General features: G+C 35.3%; 1 protein-coding gene across 2 annotated transcripts in view; it reads right to left on the bottom strand.

Moving 5' to 3' along the window:
• The window catches only part of UBR2 (ubiquitin protein ligase E3 component n-recognin 2), a 57,519-nt gene that overhangs the window by 7,214 nt on the left and 29,562 nt on the right, over window positions 1–20,743 (bottom strand). For both annotated transcript variants that reach the window (XM_064648332.1, XM_064648331.1), the window contains exons 18-41: window positions 19,150–19,215; window positions 17,676–17,798; window positions 17,268–17,331; window positions 16,848–16,972; window positions 15,533–15,585; window positions 15,174–15,276; window positions 14,590–14,638; window positions 14,005–14,159; window positions 12,529–12,631; window positions 11,701–11,810; window positions 11,401–11,481; window positions 10,425–10,606; window positions 9,525–9,724; window positions 8,561–8,654; window positions 6,987–7,148; window positions 6,537–6,634; window positions 6,240–6,312; window positions 5,363–5,511; window positions 5,225–5,280; window positions 4,708–4,804; window positions 2,568–2,635; window positions 1,919–2,054; window positions 1,193–1,283; window positions 283–413 (exon numbers count right to left, since the gene is read on the bottom strand). In XM_064648332.1, the coding sequence (XP_064504402.1) occupies window positions 283–413; window positions 1,193–1,283; window positions 1,919–2,054; window positions 2,568–2,635; window positions 4,708–4,804; window positions 5,225–5,280; window positions 5,363–5,511; window positions 6,240–6,312; window positions 6,537–6,634; window positions 6,987–7,148; window positions 8,561–8,654; window positions 9,525–9,724; window positions 10,425–10,606; window positions 11,401–11,481; window positions 11,701–11,810; window positions 12,529–12,631; window positions 14,005–14,159; window positions 14,590–14,638; window positions 15,174–15,276; window positions 15,533–15,585; window positions 16,848–16,972; window positions 17,268–17,331; window positions 17,676–17,798; window positions 19,150–19,215 (2,569 nt within the window). The remainder of the gene's footprint in view (window positions 1–282; window positions 414–1,192; window positions 1,284–1,918; window positions 2,055–2,567; window positions 2,636–4,707; window positions 4,805–5,224; window positions 5,281–5,362; window positions 5,512–6,239; window positions 6,313–6,536; window positions 6,635–6,986; window positions 7,149–8,560; window positions 8,655–9,524; window positions 9,725–10,424; window positions 10,607–11,400; window positions 11,482–11,700; window positions 11,811–12,528; window positions 12,632–14,004; window positions 14,160–14,589; window positions 14,639–15,173; window positions 15,277–15,532; window positions 15,586–16,847; window positions 16,973–17,267; window positions 17,332–17,675; window positions 17,799–19,149; window positions 19,216–20,743) is intronic.

The following is a 20,743-nucleotide window of genomic DNA, read 5'->3' as shown; positions in this document are numbered from 1 at the left end:
TAGGAGCTTTGAAATAATCAAAATTTCCCTTATTAACAGAAGAGCATCAATTTCCAATTTAAGTAATCTAGAACAGTGTTTACCTCTATATTAAAATCACATTTTTAAAACAAACAAATTATTTTTTTTTGGTCTTTTTTGTTATGCTGATATGATTCTGCACTGGTAACAAGTCCACATTCATTCAACCAGTTCCTTCAGAAAAAAGAGTTTAAATGTACTTTATTTTGATCATTAATATTTATGTCTTAAAAAGCTGATTTAATACCAAGCAGACAGTACCTTGAATTTCTGAGGGTGCCGGGACTCCATTTAAGTAATGAAAAAACAAAGCAGAACATCTCAGGAAAGGCATGATTCCAGCTTTTAGATTCTTCCACAGGTGCCAGCCTGAGGAAATTTCTTTCAAGGCACTTAAGAGAATACAATAAAAAAAGTTTGTTTATATTTAATCATTTCAGTCTGAGAGCTATATTTAGTAAGCCTTCAGTCATACTGCATATTAAATTACTGACTTCAGTTGAAACAATCATTATGCAAAGTGTTTATTTCAAAGAAAACTCCAAGAAAAACAATAAACTAGAGATCCATAAAAATGTAACCAGTAGAGACAGTACATTAAGGATAATTTTGCATGAACATTTCAGATCATAGAATCATAAAATGGTTTGGGTTGGAAGGGACCTTAGAGATTATTTAGTTCCAACTCCACTGCCATGGGCAGGGACACCTTCCATTAGACAGGGTTCTTCCGAGCTCCATCCAACCTGGCTTTGAACACTTCCAAGAATGGGCATCCACAGCTTCTCTGGGCAACCTATTCCAGGGCCTCACCACTCTCACAGTAAAGAATTTTTTCCTAATCACTAATCTAAACCTATTCTCTTCCATTTTGGAGCCATTCCTATCCCAACAAATTTTCTGTACTCAGACACTGCCAATTCCAGATTCTGCAAACTAACTAAAGAAAAAATTGTTCCAGAGAACAATCTTCATGAGCATGTATCTTCATGATCACAGAGATTTATAGGAATAGTTACTTAAGTGAATCTAGAAGTACTGGATAAGAAACAAGATACAAGAGCTCCCAAGTGAAAAGCATCATCTTTGACCTCATTATTACATAGAACTCAGTCAGTAATTAATGTTGAGTCGAGGAGGGAGAAAAATATAATAAAATTTTCTCTTTTACCTTCCTGTACACTGGCAAAGAAATTTATACAGTGTAAGCACAGCTACTTCCTCTTCACTGTTAGTGTTTTCTTGATCCATGCCATTCTCTTCTGAAGAAGAAATAAATAAATAAGCAAGCTGTTTCATATATACATGATTATAGAACAAGAATGCATTTTTTTCAAGTTTTGATAAAAAATGCCCAAACTAAGTGAAATATTTCACTGGAATGGAATAGGATGTACTAGAAAAAAGTTTTCTGCTGCACATCCCATGTGGTAAGTTTATGCTATTGTCAGCTCCAGTGAGGTGTTGATTTACTTCTTGGATTGGCTGGGTTTCCCAATGTACTTGCTTGGAGTTCCTTGGTTTTGGCATACCATGCCTTATTCAGCTCCTCTTGCCAGAAGATATACATTGATGCCTTAGTTTGCTAACTGCAACTTATTCATCATGTAATGCCTAAGCCAAATCTCTGCCATAAACACTTCCACATACTGGCTGGAAAGCTAGGATTCATGACTAGCTATGCTCCAAGAAACCTCCAGTGTTGAGCAATAAAGACAAGATGACTGAACTTGCATGAGTACAATTTATATATACACTCTGTGGACAGAAAGACAGAGCACCAACAACTGTGTTTTGCAACTGTAAACTGCACACATTTACCAGCAGCATTGTAGCTTTATCCTAAGTACAGATTTGAGGAATCATTTCAATAAAAGTTGAAAGAAAGTGGCATTACCTGTTGATGAGGTAAGTAAAATTTGTATTATGTGTGCCATAGTGACAAGATGAAACAGGTGAAGATCTCCAGTGCCAAGACTAACCCCTGAAAAATCCTGACAATGTATGGCAGGGAAAGAGAGCACCAAGCTTACCTGTAAAAGAAAACAAGAAGGCCGGTACATTCCTTCTCCTTTGGAATCTTTCCCTTTTCTCTGCTCATGCTGCAACTATGAAGCTACCCTTTGAAGGCAGACTTAAGGCTAATTTTGAAGCTAATTACACAGACATTATTTAAGAGAACAATGATTAACTATCAGGAGAGTTTTGAATATGTTTGGGTTTTTTGGGTTTGTTGTTTTGTTGGTGGGGGTCTTTTTTGCCCCTATTTTTTGTTTGTGGGTTGTTGGAGGGGTTGGGTTTTATTTATTTTGGGGGGTTTTTTAACAGCCAAAGAGCATATATTCCACCTCATTCTACCCCTTTTATATATATATATATAGAAATACTTTAAACTAAAGAAGTCTTTAAAATTTATTAAGTAGTGAAAAAATATTAAAAACCTGAACATTTTGAAAGGTTCCTAACTTAAAGAAAAAGTTTTCAATAATTTTTACGTAGTGCCTACTTGATCAAAACATTATTAATACATATTATGGAATACATACCAATAAATGAAACATGTCAATATCAAGTATGCAAGGAAGATTTCCATTTTTTTCATTAGGCACCAGTGCTAAATATTTTGGAGAGGAAAAAAAAAATAATTGAACATTTATATATGAAAAGATTTTAGTGTACTTCAGTTACAAAACGAGAGCCATCTCCTTCATGTACATGCTTAAAAAAATACAAATGTACTTGTTTTGGACAGAAAGGAATCAATTCAGGAGTTGTTCAACACTATTGGAAAAGACTCTTGCCTATTTTACTCTATTGAAATGAAACGAAGTAGCCATTTGCTACTCCCATAGTAACTTTGTTTCATTTCTTGGGTTTCCAGTGGGAGATAAAATAAGACAGTATCTAAAACTCTGCTCTGACACAGAAATAAGCTCAAACACTAGTGATTAAATAGGACCACTAATTGTTGCTAGACAGCTGCTCAAAGGATGCAATTTGCTTAACTTGACAAGATTCAGTGAACTTGCTCTACATAAATAATTTGCCTTATGGACTCAAAAATATACATACATTATTTTATCTCTAATTAAGAAAGAGTGAGACGTTGGTCTCTCCACCTCTGTAGTATTCACAGTAACCACAAATTATTAACTAAAGCACTCCAGCTGACAACAGAAATTCACACACAATAAATTCCAAGCACCTCCATCTAAAAGCAAACAATATAAATTGTTTTGAAAATGTTACTACATATTTTAAGTAACAATCAAGGAACAGTTGCAGACTTCTTTGCTCCAAGCAGTAAAATCTGATTTATAATAAAAGAGTTTCAATTGCAGCTATGGGTATAGTTTTACAATGCAGCTATAAGCATTAAGCTGCCAAGTTTAAAAACACTACTACAGTAAAAAATAGTCTCATCATAAGAACTTAAAAATACTTCAGTTGAAGACTACTGCTGTGCTGGCCAAAAAATTAATTAGTTGAAGATGTGACATTTTGAATCTATTTCTATTACTAAACATTTCATCACTACTCAGATTTTAAATGTTTTTCTTTTGTAAGCATGTAGCCACAGAACTCAACCCAAAAGTGTAATAAATGTTTCTATCAAAAACGTGACCAGAGCAAGGGATTTACTAAACCAAATTTCTTTTCAGTAAGTCATCTTTATGTATAGTTTATAGAATACTGACAGACCAAAGGCTAATAATTTTCCTTATTCCTAGCCTTGAACAATAAAACAGCAGAAACTTTTTTCCTTCACACAAGTCAAAGCAGTACAGTTGCTTCTGTCAGTTGGAAGGAAGGAGAGCTTTGAAGAAACATTGATTCAAGTTTTCAAGAATACCCAAACCACGCAGAACACCATATACCACTAAGTTCCAGTCAAACAGCTAGCAGCATCTGCTGTCCTGCTTCACTTAGAATACAGCTCAACCATTACTGCCACGGACTGATGACAATTAAGTTTTCCCCATAAAGTTGCCAACTGTTTGCTGAAGTAGGTGGTATCCATCTACCCATAATTTCAGTATACGAATGCATTTTAAAAGCTTCCCCGCTCTACTGACTGAAAATATTAAAGTTAACCCATTTCATAATATCCTTTCAGAATACTCCTCTCATGGACAATTACTGCATTAGGCTGAACTTCAGACTGCTCGTCTGTATCTACTAATGCTTCAAGTTTAGAACATTTTGGCTGTTCTCATTAAAATTCACCATGAACATAGGACATTACATACTAAGTCCTGTCTTCCCACAGATTCTACTTTTCAAAGACAGAAAATTCTGCAGATATATTACAGACCTCCTGTTTCCTTTCCACACTATATTAATCTTAATTTCTTCATATTTAGATTTCCAGTGCATCCCTTTCGTGAAGGGCCACACTTCTTTCTCCTTTGCTCTAGGTATCTTTCTAAAAGGAGGAATCAATAGAAATCCTTCACAGCAAAATATCCATGCTTCCCTTGAAATGTATCTTGGAGCTGCAGACCAAAAGAAATGTCTCTTCTTTTTTCCATGGTATGACATGTATAGGTGGAAATACCAGCTCTCGGTCTGTTCCTTAAAACCAGTACATAAAATAATTTTCTAATCAATACTAACAGTCATTCTGAAAGCATTTTTCTGTATCTGTATCTTTGCAAAAAAACCAGCATAAGGTGGTGAACTTACATGCTAATAGAGTACAAAAGTGACCCTGTACTGCTGAAAGAGATGAAACTGTCCAGTGAGCTGCTGCAAATCTTGTTAGCGACGTAAGGCAGTCATCCTTTAAAAACAAAAAAATAAGAGACACAGTCAACCAAGTTCCTCAACATGAAAAGAAAAGCCTTTTGACTCACTGCATTTTTTTCAGGCTTCTCAACTGTAGTTTATGGGAGCAGTTGGACTGTGTAAGTGTATGACAGATACTTATTTTATGCAGATACACATAAGTTCCTTTCAGTATTATTATTTTGACTGTTACCATGAGAAACCACAACCTTACTAAATTATGTGTTTATAGGAAAAAAAGTAACAGTTTTTCTAGATTTGATTTTTAAATAGATTAAGAAATCAGATACAGATTGACTCAACAGTAGGATCCAACAAATAAAACTATCAACTAACTGTAACTTAAAATTTCACTAGTGAAGCACAATTCCCTCTTTTTTTCCGATTCAAAGAGGAATTGCTATTTGATCCTTACCTGTCGACAAGGTAAATGGCCAAATAATGGTTTATCTTCATCAGCTAAAATTCGTTCTGTAAAAAAAAAATTCCATCTTGTGAGTTTAACTAAATTCTGAAAATCATGTAGAAAGGAGCAAAATGAATACATCAGTACCTATAGTCTGTATCGTGTAAGCACAGCTTCCCCAGCACATTATAGGTACACGGGGATCTTCTTCATTTGGATGAACCTTCAAGCCTACTTTGTATGTTGCCGTGCCAAAAGTTGTCAGCATCTCTTTTATGCTCTCAGAATAAGGATTCCTGAAACAAAGAAAACAATATTACTAATTCATTATTGTCTCCACTGGCAGCATAGTACTTTAATAATAAGCATTCATCCCCTACTGGATTTTTAAAATTTAAGTGACAACTCCAATATCCTTCCTTGGATCTGGTATTCAGTAACCTCTTTTTTTGTGACAGATATATTCCTAATTATTATTTTGATTATTTGATTGGAACCAATCTCATTTTTTAGTGTTAAGTATATTTAGTCTTCAAAAATCATATAGTTAAGGCTAAATTACAAGAAATATGTGTGACTGATAGCTGAATCTGTTGTCAGCAGGGACAGATGCCTCACATCTTTGTGTGCACCTGGCAGACAACTGTCTGTACCATATAATGAGTTTTATTACTTTCTCTTCAAGTCAAGAAAGGGTAGAACCAAATACAAGCACACCATAACAGCTGAAATTACATATTAGCATACTCTCCATTTCATAGTCTTCCTTCATGCTAGAAAAAAAAGTGCAGCATGTTCTCTGCATAACCACTTACCACATTTACCTCTTCAAATTCTACTGCATTACTTTGGACTTGTGGGTTGAACTTCAATACCATCATAATAATATAATTAATTTTTCTAATTAAAACAAAATTCATATATTTGCCTTAATTATTGAGACCTAGCACAGAAGTTACATTCTATTTTCATATTATCATTTCATGATGGATTTTTAATAATGTATTAAGATGTAAATACATACTTCAGTTTGAAATCTGGTCTAAATCCTTCAGGTAATTGTAGCTGATCCATTTTTTCTGAATGACCAGAATGACCTGTACAAACAAAAAGTAGTAAATCACTGATTATTCACCTATACATGATTTTTACATTATAGAAAGGTGAGGAAGCACAACATCAGAAACTGAAATTCCAAGCTGTTCTTGCCACTTATGCCATCATCTCTGAACTCCATACTGGTAGAACGAATATGGTCGCTTCTTTTCCATGAATATTATAACATTTTCACATATAAATACACAGATTTCTTCCGACTTACTTGCAGAGTCTTCATTTCGAAGCAAATGCAGTGCTTTTATTTGCTGGGATACTCTTTTGATCCACTGAGTTAGGTTTGGTTGGCCTGAAAAGTCTAACCTGTCAAAAAAAATCCCAACAAACAATTAAAAACAATTTATATACAGAATTAGTATTTTAGAGGCATTCTATGCTCTTCTGTTTCTCAACAGGCTCTTTTCCCTGCTGCCCAGGTATTTTTCTACATTCAGTTCTTTTTCTGCAGGTCCTATGCTTTCCTGTCCTTTCATGCTCTAAATTCCGTAACACACAATAACAAAGTAAAATCCATAAACCAAAATAAGCAGGCAGGCAATCCATTTGAGTTTATCAAAACAGAGGATAATAAACATTCAGGAGGGTTTTCTGGGGCGTAGCTTGTTTGGGACCTTGTTTTTCACGTTTATTAAGGACATTCATAAATCAAACAGACCTGTTGAACAAAACTCTCGGTGGAGGAAGCAGAGGAATAACGGTATTGCTTAAGCATTCACAAAGTGGGCAAAGGAATTCACCATTTTCTACATCGTAACTTGTGTGTACTCGCAATCTTTGTTGTCTTCGTTGCTCTTTCGCTTGGACTGCATCAAAATACCTTTAGAAAACAGCAAGACATTAGTGGCAAATTATTAAAACATTACTTTAACATAAAAATTCAAGAATTCTCAGGAAGACACAGTTTTGCCTTTTCCCAGATATGGGTAAGAGAATTATTTGAAGGAAAAAGCTTTACCCTCTGACTGATAAAGTATTACTATCTCCAGCTATCCCCAGTTTTTGGGTGCCAAAATCCCCCAAAGTGCTGAAGTTCCCTGGACTGTTAAAATCATGTTTAAGACTTAGCAATTTCCAGAGGAAGAGGTAGATAGAAGGTTGAAGAAGACTTCAGCAATTTCCAGAGGAAGAGGTAGATAGAAGGTTGAAGGATTAAAAGAAAAAAAAAAAAAGCCTCATTTTTACATAAAATGTTTAGGGAGCATGAGCATTATCTGTGGGCATATTCCATTATAGGCCACAACCAAAACAGAGGAGCAACTGGAAAAATTGGTGGCTGAATCCTCTATGGAAAAGAAACTGAATTCACTGCTTTGCTAAATGTAACTCCTATTCCAGAAGCCTATTATGTGGTTTAAACCATGCCAAACAACGACCCCCAAATGATCTGTACAGGCCTCTAAGGACATTTCCAGGAGATAATGGAACCCACACAGGACTGTGAGCAGTGATATCAAACACGACAAATGAAACCAGTGTGTGGTTATAGCCACAGAATCTCTGGGAGCTCCTAACACTCTTCACACACAAGGCAGAATTTGAAATTAGGCACTTCAGAAGCCATGCCAAGGACCAAAGCAAGAGCCTCATCGAAGTCAGAGGCTTGAACAGTTTGCATCTGTCACATGGCACTGGCCCCACACAGCACGAAGCGTGTTTATACACCTCCAAAAATCAAAGAATAAAAATAACCGGAAAAAGCTTTATTAAAAAACTAAGAACAAAGGACAAAACTGAGTTTATGTTGAAGATGAACTTGAACTAGGTTGCAGATGTTTCTACTTCAAATTAAACATGTCGGAGGAATTAAGAGTGCAAGAGATGTACTGTCATTTAAAACTCCAGTAGAGAGCAAAAGAAGCAGCAAAAACATGTCTATCAGTTAACTGCAAAAAAACCCCAAAAATTTGAGCTTCAGTGTTCAGATACATGTGCACCACAGGGAATTATGCATTGAGATAAACAAGCAAATGGAATGAAAGCTGCCATGTATGGCTTTGGATTCTTCTTTACCGAGATGACAGATAGCAAATGAAAATTATTTTGAACATATTTACAGCATTTGATTTCTACTTCTTTTTTCCAACAGAAAGCTGTTTTAATCACTTTATGAAATTACTTTTTACGTTTACTACATGGTAGTAATTTTGCCATTAAAATGAGTGCCATTAGGCAAACTGATAACATAACAAACATGCTATTTGGACTAAAAACTTAAATATAGCCTTTTACCTTTGCCAACAATGAGCGTGCATAATATGCCCACAGCTACCTGTGTGTGTTCCACATGACAGATCTGGGTGCATGAATAATGGGTCATACTTTTCTGTATTTAAAACAAAACAAAACAACTTTGAAATAAACATTTATCAAACAACTTAACTGCAAGTTGATGTTACCACAATCACATTATTATTTAATTTTATCACAGAATTGTAACTCATTTGATGAAGCATAAAACATATTACTAATCTACAACAACTTAAAACTGTTTAGATCATTTACAAGTATCATGTAAATTTTGTTTGGAGTGTGTGTGTGTGCTGTACTTAAGAATTCAAACCAAGCTTTTGGAGGCCTTGGTAAAACCCCCAAGATTTACCTGCAGTTTTGGTGGTTTGGTACCACCACACAATGAGTTCAAGAACATTAATTTTCAGAGTGAGAGTGCAAAACAATTCAGGGCAGAGATTTTTCTATGTGTTTACACATACATAATCCAGAGAAGCCTTTCTAACAACTCTATTGCTCACTGTGATCTGTTTTACAAAGTACCTAAATCCAAGATTTTTATATTATTGCCAAGTGGCATTTCAGAGGATATAACTGAGAGGAAGAAAACGTACATCTTGTGCTTTTACAGCATTACATCAACACCTCCTCTCTCTCTAATGTTACAGGCATCGTTTAAGAACAAACACTTCTGATTTTAAGGGTTTTTGAACAGTTATAAATAATTTGTCACAAATGAATGGCAGAACATTTAGATCATGCTTTGCAGTGATTTACATTGTTTAGAACACACATTTCTACCTCACTAAAAAGATGGGGAGTTTTGCTACTGATTACAAAGAAGCCTTCCACAAACACACAGTTAACATAAGAAGGCTATGTCACTGTCTCAAAGGAACACGTGAGGTTGTCACACTGACTCCAACATTCTTTAACATTAAAGACAATTATGAACAGTACTTACCAGGGTCTGGAGTAATTTTGTTTCTATTTTTAGACAACACAGTCGATCGCTGGATAAATGCTGCCAAGACCATAGCCCTGCTGTCCACTTTAACTTCTTGCTCCTCCTGACACAATATACACATAACAACCTGCCTGGGTTCAGCTACTCTAGTTTGCTCTGGTCCCAAGGCTGTGAGTTTTGCATCTGAAATTACAGGGCTACAATATTGAAAGAATATTAGTAAGCAAATTATTTGAAAAACATTTCAATTCAGATCATGATTTAAGTGTGATGAATGAGTTTTCTAGATTTATGATAAATGCTGACAAAAAACAGTTTGGGCATTTATAAAACAATTCCTATGTTCCCAGAAATAGCACATACTTTCTAGAAAAAATTGATACCCTCCCAATAGTATAACCCACTCCAGTGTAACACAGAAATTAAATGTGCAGCCCTCCGTCATCCCCATCCCTTAAGTGTCTGACACGAATTTTGAAAACACTTTCCTCTTCCCCACAAATCATTAGCATACTTCAGTTCATATTTCCAGCTACAAGCAGATTTTCTTCCAGATCTTCAACCAACATATAATCAGCTATTTCCAATTTACTATGTTTAATAGCACAGTCTCTTCAGTATCATTAATCATTTGCTGGATGATTTTGTACAAAGAATTATTTGCCTGTTTATGTTGAGCACTATGAGGATGCGACAAGGGAGGAATCAATATTTATCCCACCATCTTGACAGAGAAGGGGAGGAAAGCATTCTATTTACTACTGTGCTTTTGTCTCAAAAACTTATGAATAGTTTTCCATCCAGACAAAAAAAAAAAAGACCTTTTTAAAGCAGTAACAATGGGACAATTTGATGTTAAAGTCAATGGGGGAAAACATTTAAATGAGATTCCTTTACCTATTTTCATGTACTCCGGAGGTTGATGTATCTAGCTCATCCAAAGTTTGCTGGAAGAGTTCTTTGTTTTCATTGATGAAGTGCCGCTGCATCTCGGACATCTGAGCCATGATCTTCTCCCTGCGCAGTCTGGCAATCTCAGCTTTTCGCTTCCTTTCAGCTTTGTCTTTATCACGTGAACTCTGAAATTGTATTGTTCATTCAGCCATTTTTAAAATCTTGTTGCAACAGGTAAGTTATTTTAGTTACTGCTTGGCGTAATGGACTAACCTCCAAATTTTAGCTACTGCTATGTGTAACTTGTACTAACCTCCAAACAATGAAAATCTCATAAAAAGACACAAGAAAAGTCTACCAAATAGTTATTTTGCGCCCTCTTTTCTTTAGCTCATGATCAGTGCCAGGCAGAACTGCAGATCCAGAAGGGTAAACTCCTCCCCTCAACATTTAACTGTATTTTGTATTTCTCTTCCCTTTAGTCATTCATAAGACAAGAAGGTAAGAAAGTGACAGGTCTCGTCTCTAGTATTACTCTCCCTCCACACTACCTGTACTCCTAACTAAGGTCTTTCCGTAGTATCTAGAGTTTCATGTTGAGCTAAACAAATGGGCAGAGCTTATCTAGAATAACCTGCATGGTAAAAGTACACAGATACTATTTCTTTTAGCAACTTTCCATGGAGTTTGAGATTATGGGAAGAGTAGAAATATTTCATGCTGTGATGAGTAATACAAACAATTCTAAGGGGTAAACTTGCAGAAGATATGGAGACTACAATATATAAAACAAACAAAAACAGCCCAGGAACTCTACCAATAGGCCTTTCAAACAAATGGGTTTGAGCTGTGAGACAGAATTTCAGAAATCATTGATGTTTCCCATCTTTGATTAAGAGCTACAATTAGAAATACAGTTCTTTGCTAGTCAGAACCCAGACATGTTCTAGATCAGCTAACTGTTACAGCTTGCTTTTACCTCCTCCATAATATTTCCTTCTGTTTCGGCCACGGGACTCGAAGAAGAGCTTTCTCTTAGCTTTTTAATAGTATTAAAAGTCTGTAAGAAAGAATATAACATTTAATTTGTTTGTGACATGAGAATATAACTGTGTATAATACAATGCTGTCCAGATAACATGCAATGTTGGATTCCAGAGGAGGAAAAATGTAGCTACAACAAATCAACACGGGAAATAAGGAAATCATCACAATATAATTAGGAAAGTTGCAAAAATCTTACTCCCATAATTTTGGGGGTAATATAGAATACATTTACCTTCAATATCCATCTGATCATGTCCTTGTGCACTTCCAGATGAGGTGCATTTTGCAGTGTTTCTAGCATAGCTAGTATGCTAGGGGAATTACTAGGTGCCTCTCCTGGTTCTGAGACAAATATTACAATGACAACTGATTATACCATTACTCAACAAATTATTCATTCATTAACATTACAAACAAAAAATCACCAACACTTGTTCAGTAGCTGAAGAATTCCTTCAGCAAACAGGCACAATATAACTTTTAATTCCCCCCATTGCAAACATTTTCATGAATAACCTCTAAATCCTGAAAAGTTAGAGGAAACCTCTAAATCCTGAAAGTCTTGCTTACGGGCTATATTTTCTTACAAGAGAAATGCATTGTATGTGCTCCCTTGCTGTTTTCATCTTGGGAGCTGCTATGTAGAATTTCCAATATTTTATTTCCCGTTATTTTAAATGGAAGAGTCTTAGCAACTTTCATATGTTAGCAAAACTAGAGGCTCTAGTCAGAAGATACAAAGGAGAGTCAAGATTAAAAGAATCTTTAAGAATGCAACTATTGTTTCTGCAATTGCATCTAATCCTGTTCAGCAATCTTTGTTGAGATGCTGCTTAAAGATATTAACAATTAGGTTTAGTGGGAATTATTCAACTTCCGGATTTCTACCATCATAGAATCTACACATATGTAAAGCATGGATCTATAGTTAACTTGGTAAAATTTTGATGGATAAATAAATATACTCTTCTGGTAAATGCCATTTCAGAAGAATAAAATACAAGATCCTGGCATTTTCAGTTATTTCAGATTTGCTATAAATTTGAAAAGAAAAGCATACTTGATATTTTCTGAGTGAAGGTAAATGTTACAACGTTCTCCTCACTGAGATTCTCCAGATGCTGTTTTTCTTCTTGTAAAGCCATTCCAATTAAATGCAAAACCTAGGTAAAAATTATGAATTTTAGTTCTTTCCTTAAATAATTCATATAATCTAGTTATACACTTTGGGTAATTAATTAAGAGGCAGGGAAGTCATACAATACAATTATATAATAAGAATATATTTGCAGTTATTTCTATATACAGAATTCCAAAGCTACACAGGAGCAATAGTGTTTGTTTGGAACTTTACCACATAAAACCCACATCATACTACTTGTATCTTTCTGTTTGCTGTCCTGACTAGTGAGGGAGAAGTCAGTGCTTCTTAGCTTTCTCCCTGGCAATGGCTTGTTATTATCTCAAGTCTATGGACAGAAGCACAATGCACACTTTATATCCTTTTAACATACAAAATATACTGACAAAAACTTAAACATTTTAAACAGAATTCTCTCTAGAAACACATTTTAAAATAATGTTAATTTTTATGTCAGTGAAAAGCTGCAATCCCCTTGCACTTGAAGTAAGGGAAATTACGTTCTTTAAGGGGGAAATTCCAATTTAGCACTCTAATAGTCCGAATGGTATTTTAAAGCTGAAATACTTCAATCTTGGTGGTGAACTCTGTCATGCTGAATCAGCCATTTTGCAACCCTATGCAAATTGGCAGGATGCTCCAGACATAAAGCATTACTGAATGCCTGGACTCAATAATGAAATCCACATAAGGAAAGGATAATCACCTGAAAATTTGTAACAGAACTGGAATGCAACAGTCTAAGCATCTACAGAAAAACTGGTAAAACCTCATGAGAGTCTTGAAGTTTTTAAAATTTAATTACACAGTCAATTTTTCCTCAGTCTATCACATCTATTTAACAAGGTCTCATTGGATATGGGCCATTTCCTCTTGCAGATGTCTCATATCAACCTCTGCATGATCTTCCAAGACAAGAGCAGTTGACTTCAGAAAAATAAGTCAAGTTTCCCAAAGCTGATACGTTGTCAAGTTAGAAAACTCTTTTGTGCACTTCTATGATTTTTTTTTAAAGTGATTTAGCTTAAACTGAAATAAGCAAATGAACATCAAGAAAAAAAATCAACGTCTACTTAATATGCAATAACTCAGATTAACTGGTTCTCTGCCACAATGAACACTATTTCAACTGATTCAAGCAGAATTCTCTCCTCTTGTGTGCATCACATTAGAAATTTACCTAGGCCTTCTATTAACTTTTAAAAATAAATTGCATTGGAGCCAGAAGAATTTCCCTAGTTCTGTATGTCAGCAAACACCCTCCATTTCTCATTCAGAGTATTCTGTATATTTCAGATACCAAGTAAACAACTTTTATCCATAAAACCATGTTAAAGTGCTAAAATAAATATTCCCTCATTAGCATAAGCATTATTTTAAACAAAAAACCCATACCCTTTGCAGCATGGACTCCGACCAGGCATAGCCATTGTGTTCTACTGCCCACTGCAGTATGGTTCCCATAATGCACAGCATCACATCAGACTGCAGAATATTAACCAGACTGGCAAAAAGTGGGCAGAAAGGAGGAAGAGCTGGCGGTGGAAGTGCTGAAAGGGAAATTTGTGTGTTTGACATTTCTCCAAGATTTGAAACACCCATATAAAATTTCTGACTGAACAGCTTAACCCAAGGCAGGGGGGTAGGAACTACATGGTCGTTAAGGTTCCTTCCAACCCAAACCATTCTATGATCCTAAGGCAAAACTCAATTGCTTGATAAACAGTATTACTGATAACAGGCTATAACATTCCATGTGGCTTGCATGTAACAGAAAAGCCAAAAGAATAAGCTCTCCAGAAGGCGAGTTCCATGACAGATGAGATCCCCATCTACAGCCAGGGAGACATAAGGGAAATTGCTACATTTTCAACCAATTTCTACTCTAGCCCAGGAACAGGCTGTTAGTCTTAAGTTTCAGGGCAACACACAGCTCAATATGTGATTCCTTCTTCTACCATCTTCTCTTAAAAAAAATACCTGTATCTTCTCTGTTCTGTCTTTTCAGCTTTCTTTGTGCTTCCTCTGCCTGAAATAGAAGAACAATACCAGCATTACTCAAAACCCGTACAAATATAAAACTAATAAAAAAAGCATTCATGCTTTACTCCATTGTTACTGGTTTTTTCCCTTTTTTCCCAGCCTTAAATAAACATGAAAGCTTTCATGTCTTTTCAATTTATGTTCTACTTGTAAAGTAGGCCACGCAGCTTCAAAATTAATCTTTCATCCTGAGCCAGCCTGGACTCTTTTTCTAGCATAAGATTGTAAGACAACTCTGAGCTAAAGCGGCAATTTCCATAAATCTAAGGGAAAAACAGGTTGCTTTAAATACTTTCAGTAACATAAGATGTAAGAGAAGCCACAGACAAGCTCCTGAAGGCCCACTGATTTCAATAGCTCTGTATAGGGCACAGGATCCAGCGGCACAGCAAAATCTTGGGCAATTTTGTTAACGTTCTCAAATATATAGCTGATAACACTTCTTCCCAGAACTAAGCTTTGGAAAAAGGCAAACAAAAAAAGACACAAAATAAACCCCAGAAAATTAAATTACTAGTTACCTTTGATTGCTCTGCCCTTGAAAAGTGATAGAAATACAGATTGAAGTTCTTGGCACATTCTGGTTTTAACTCATACAGCCCTCTGCCTGTTAATCCAGGTTTCCTACCAAAAACCAAACCAAACACCTTATGTCCATTGGTTATTAACATCTGAGAATAAACAGTTAAGTAGAACAGCTAAAAATCACTGCTCAATAGGCATTCTAGAAAACAAGTAAGTAACGGGATTAAGAATTCTGCATGTGAGTAAAGCCATGAGAAACTGCCTCAACCCAGCCCTCTTTCTTTTATTCTCTCATTTTCACTAATTTAGCCATTCCATTTCTAAAGCTGAAATATTAGAATAGAGGGAAACATACTTGAAACATGCCACTTCTTCAATCACACTTTCCATTCCTGTCTCCCTGTTCTCCTACAATTGAGTGAAAAGGCAAGACAGTGTGTTACTGTGGTTCTTGGATTAAACACGTTCAAATATCATACAATACTACAGTAAGCATGCAAAATGAATGTAGTGCAAAGTCATTTTACTGGCACCCAAGAGAATACTAAAGCACATAACATGAAAATACAGTCAGGAATACCATCTCTGCATTTACATTTTTAACAAGTCATGACATTCTAAGCGCTTAATTTTTATTGTTTTTCCCTGTCATAATGAACTTGGATGTAAAATAAATAAATAAATAAATAAAACCTGAAGCTAGCATACTGAGCTTATCTTTGGAATACACAGTCAGTATTTCTGGTTTCTAGGCCTTTAAACTGAAATAAATATAGGCAAGCTAAAAAAACAAGTTACTGAAAAATGATAAAACAACCACAAAAGGCAGCAGGAGACATCAGCTCAAATATGTAACACTACTTCATACACAAATTGCCTTTTACTATTCCCATCCCCTTCATGCAATACATATTCACAGCAGTTAACATGCAAAGGAAAAAAGACTGACAATACAGTTTGGAACTCTAAATTAAATCCCAGTTTGCTCTTTCATCCAACCTTAAATTATTTTTAAATAATTTTAAAATTTAACTTTTGAAATTCTTTAAGATATTTAGAATAAAGAAAAGTATTTCAGAATCTATCTGTACAGTTAAATAAACTATTGAATTCTGACTGTCTTCAGAAATCATGTTTAAAAGATTGCTTCAAAAATACTAAAAAGGAAGCTTTGCTATCCTACAGAAGCACTCCTAATAGAATTCACATAAGTGCTTCTGTTCATGCAAATGAACCATTTATGTTACACAAGTCGTAATGCTGTGCCTGATTCCATGTCTTTTCACTTATTGTTAAGCATTAAAATATAACAGCTTATATTTTTGGATAGTTCTAACAACCCACTTCCATACATCTAATTCAGGGTTTACACGCAGCCTGCAGAGACAGCCGGCCAGATGGCCAGATAAGGAACAGCATTAAAAAGAGAAAGGAGCTGAAGAAGCTCTCAGGTTCCTGCCTCTTTCATATGTTATTCCTTCCTTATCTCTTTCCTACCCTCTCCGTGAGAATTATTACTCTGTACTCATGCTAACCTTGCTCTGAGCACAATCATGCTGCTCCCATTCCATCCATTCCACATTCAGTGAAATGAACTTGCGTAAGGAAAATTTCCAGCAATCAGCCTTAAAAAGTAAAGTTGCTTCCCTCCTCCAGGCCAAGTTACTTACATCTTCAGGTAATGCTTTCACCAATTCACTGTGAGCCATTGGCCTGATGCTCAGCTGATGGATGATCTCTCGTTTGATTTCATCTGTCGCATTTACCTGTCCTATTCCCGGACTGAATCTTTCCCCTGTAGAAATAAAATACTTCATTTTTTCCAGGATTTTAAACATTCTTTTCTCTTTTTCTGCAAGTTAAAGACCGGAAAATAGGCCACCTTCTGTAGAATCTTGTGTTCATACACCAGGGTTCAAAAATTCATTACATTAATCTAAGCTAGTTTTGAGGCTTTTCTCCTAGGAAAGAAGTCAGAACTACATGAAGTCCACAACAGAACTGAACTTGAGATGGAAATGATGAATGTTCATTCCAGACCATTAAAGGGACTAAATTTAAAAAATTAATTAAATACATTCTGAACTTACCAACAATCATTATAATGAGGTATAGCATCTCTTCTATAAGAGTATTATTTTGTTGAACAACATCCTGAAACAATCAAAAAAAGAATTTACAATTTTCAATTAAAAGAATTATTCCATATACTGAAAATACTTTTTCAGTGATTCAAAACATTGCTTGTTTTCACCCTTAGCACTCCCAAATTAAGCTATGCTGAACTGCAATCGTAAGTGCAAATATTATGCAACGCTTTCTGACATTTACCAGTTTGACAAGTAAAAATATTTACATATATTTCAAACTAGCCAAATGAAATTAAAATAGGATAGGTTTTGCTTTTTTATCAAGAAATTGCTCAGTCTCAGTACAACAGCATCTGATACACTTTGAAAAAAAGTGTAGGTTTTTTATAGCAGTAATACATAAAATACCTTGTTAGTATTTTCTGAGCTAAATCTTTTCCCATAGTCTGGAGTACTAAATATCTGATAAAGTTCAAAGCGACTCAGCATTATCATCAAGAAGTGATTTGGATCCATCATAGACACACCTGTCTATTAAAAGAAAAGAAGATTATAAACAGAAAATAGATTTCATGTTATTATAGCGTGTTTGTATATTTCTATATGATGTCCACAGCATATTCTTTATGAAATTCCTTCCTTTCTCAATCTTGGGCATGAAGACTTAATGACTTAAATTGACACTCTTAAGACTCCAAAACGAGAAGTGTCAGCACATTTGACAAGCTGAATCCTATGCTTTATCAGTAATTCCCGATGCCCTTTTAAAGGCATCACGTAAAATACTCAGGGTTATTCCTTCTATCTGAAACAGTCTAGATAAAATTCAGTGAAAGACTTGTTTGCTTTTTCTCTCCAAACTTGTTCCTGCTGGCTCAACTTAAGGCATAATATCACTTAGTATATAGCACTGAAGATTTTAAAAACAAATTCCAATCCTCAAAAGAATGGCTGAAGATTTTATAGCAAAACTTCGCAAACCTTCTGGGAAAGAAAAATATTAATGTTTTAATGCAGCACAAACACTGACTTCCGTTTCTGAAAACTACTGGCTAAAGTTTTTTCTGTTTATTAAACAAGATATCTAAGTTAGTCAACTATAAAAATTTGCTGTTAGTTCACTATTGCTAATGGGACCATCTTTAAGACAGAATAATTTCCAACACAGCTAAAGGATATCTATCCAAATGGGCAGCTGCAGATGATCATTAAAAATTAGTGGCAGATCAAGCCTCAGTGAAATATGTCTGAAAGCAGAAGTAACTTGGGGCATTTGTATCCTACTGGGTATTGCTAACTCTAGGTAAGATTTGAGGAACTTCCTGAGAAAATATTTTGCTGCCCATGTGAACTATGCACCCCAAGCTGCAAATGTCAGCTTACATTGCTCTCAGCGTAGAAGTATTGAATCTGCGTCAGAGCTAAACAGACTGGCAGATTTGCAAAATCTCTTCTGAAGGATGAAAAACAAATCAAAGGGGTTTCACTTTCTGCCCAGTATTTTAGACACCAACTTTGAAGGGAGGGAGAAGAGCCAATGCATACCCTGAGTACATGACTGAAGACATGCAGACTCACACAATTGCTACTACAGCACAACCCATTAGTTAAAATATTACATTCTTGAAGATGTAGCATTATATATGCGTTACATAGAAAATTCTGCACTTTCCAAAGCATAGTTAAAAAACAAGGATTACAACAATCGTTATTTCCTTTACAAATTATCCCATAATGATAAAGCTAGAATAAGAAAATTGAAGTCTTTCCACAAAAAATTGACTTTTTTCCTTGTCATTGAAAAGTTCTGATGAAGCTAATAACAAACACACACACGTCCTGAAAATGCTTGATAAAAATGCAAACTGGCATATGTGATTACCTGAAGCATTACTATGTCCTTGTCAAACATCTCCCTCCTGCACTTCACATTATGATAGTAATAAATCTGAAAAACAAAACCAAACACTACAATCATTAACAAAGATCATATCTAATCTAAAATGATTTTAATTCTGAAAAAATTAACTTTGCTATACAGTGTTAGTAAACAAAAAATGAACCTGTGACTTGAAAAAATGATACAATTGTATCTGTATGCAAAAAGCTTTTTTATATAGCACAAAATAGTTGCCGGCTGCATTGTATTGATCTAATGTCTGGACTGCATAAACTTAGAAGGAAAATATTTTTGACCTCCTTGACTTATGAATTAATATATCTATTTGTTTAGCAATTAATTGTTTGAAATTCACAGGAGAGAAAGCCTTTGCAGTTCGAGAAATGTTTCTTCTTCATTTCATGAATTGCTCTTTGATTATTTGAGATACAATCTTTCAGTAATTGCTAGTGTCAGCAAAATGTTAATACTGTGATGAAACTAGACTTAACCCAAACCATCCTGAGAATGAACTCAACACTACTGCGCCAAGCAGCAGCCACACCACAAACACTGCATGGCACTGAAATATGGGAAAGTTTAGTTCTACCATAATTAAGGAAAAATAAATAGGGCTGACAAGTTTCTACCCAGGACTGGGAGCAATCTTCACCATGCCAATCTTTCCTCTACAGACACACCATTTCTCACAGAATTACATGGAAGACAACTAGGCATGCCTTCCCTTTCTTCCCCACCCTAATAATCCACACAAAGACATGCCCATTCCTATTGTCTGGCAAAATATGCAAAAGAAGCTGGCTGAACATGAGCTGTCATACCCATAGGAAAGAGGAAGGACTTGCTGACTCTGGGAACCTTATTATCTAAACTAGACCATGCTCTTAACTTCAAGATACTGACAATGAGGGGAAATCAACACAGAGACTTATTTTACCACCAAAAGCTACACTGAAATTCCAGATCTGATGTGTGTCTTCAGCAATATGGGCACTGCTATAATTTTACATAACTAGAGTTCTTTTTTTTTTAATAATGACAATAAAGGACATCACCTTAAGAAGATCCTTTAAGAGTCAAGAAGTGTCAGAATACAGTATGTTTGAAGAGCTTAATTGCAGTGCATGTGTACTAGGAGACTGAATTATCTAATGAATATGAGGGCTAGTGGGACTGAAAGAATTTTCTTGCAAATAGATCAAGTTAACACCTCCCAGAATTAAATCCTGTTCCTGATGTAATGTAAGTCTCGCTAAGAAAATCACTTTAGACGATCACCCTGGTGGGTGGTACTGACACCACAGTACCCATTTTATAGCTGTTATGCTTGAAACATCTAATTCATACAAACACAGAGAACATAAGTTTGGAGATGAAAGAAGCTAGTCTCCAGAAGTATAAAATAAGTATGAGAGCTAGAAGCCAAGAAACACTCAGTTCTACACTGGTTCTAATGCTTCTGTGGGGTCTTAGGATTTCAATTACTTTTTAAATATAAATAGCCATAATATCTTAATGCTGCATATTTTTATATCTGAGACATTTTTATGTGGAGGTGATGAATGCACTACTGAAG

This window comes from Pseudopipra pipra, chromosome 3 (assembly GCF_036250125.1).
Source record: "Pseudopipra pipra isolate bDixPip1 chromosome 3, bDixPip1.hap1, whole genome shotgun sequence".
Lineage (NCBI taxonomy): Eukaryota > Metazoa > Chordata > Aves > Passeriformes > Pipridae > Pseudopipra > Pseudopipra pipra.
Note: the sequence above shows the minus strand (reverse complement) of the source record. Positions and strands in the feature narration are given on the sequence as shown.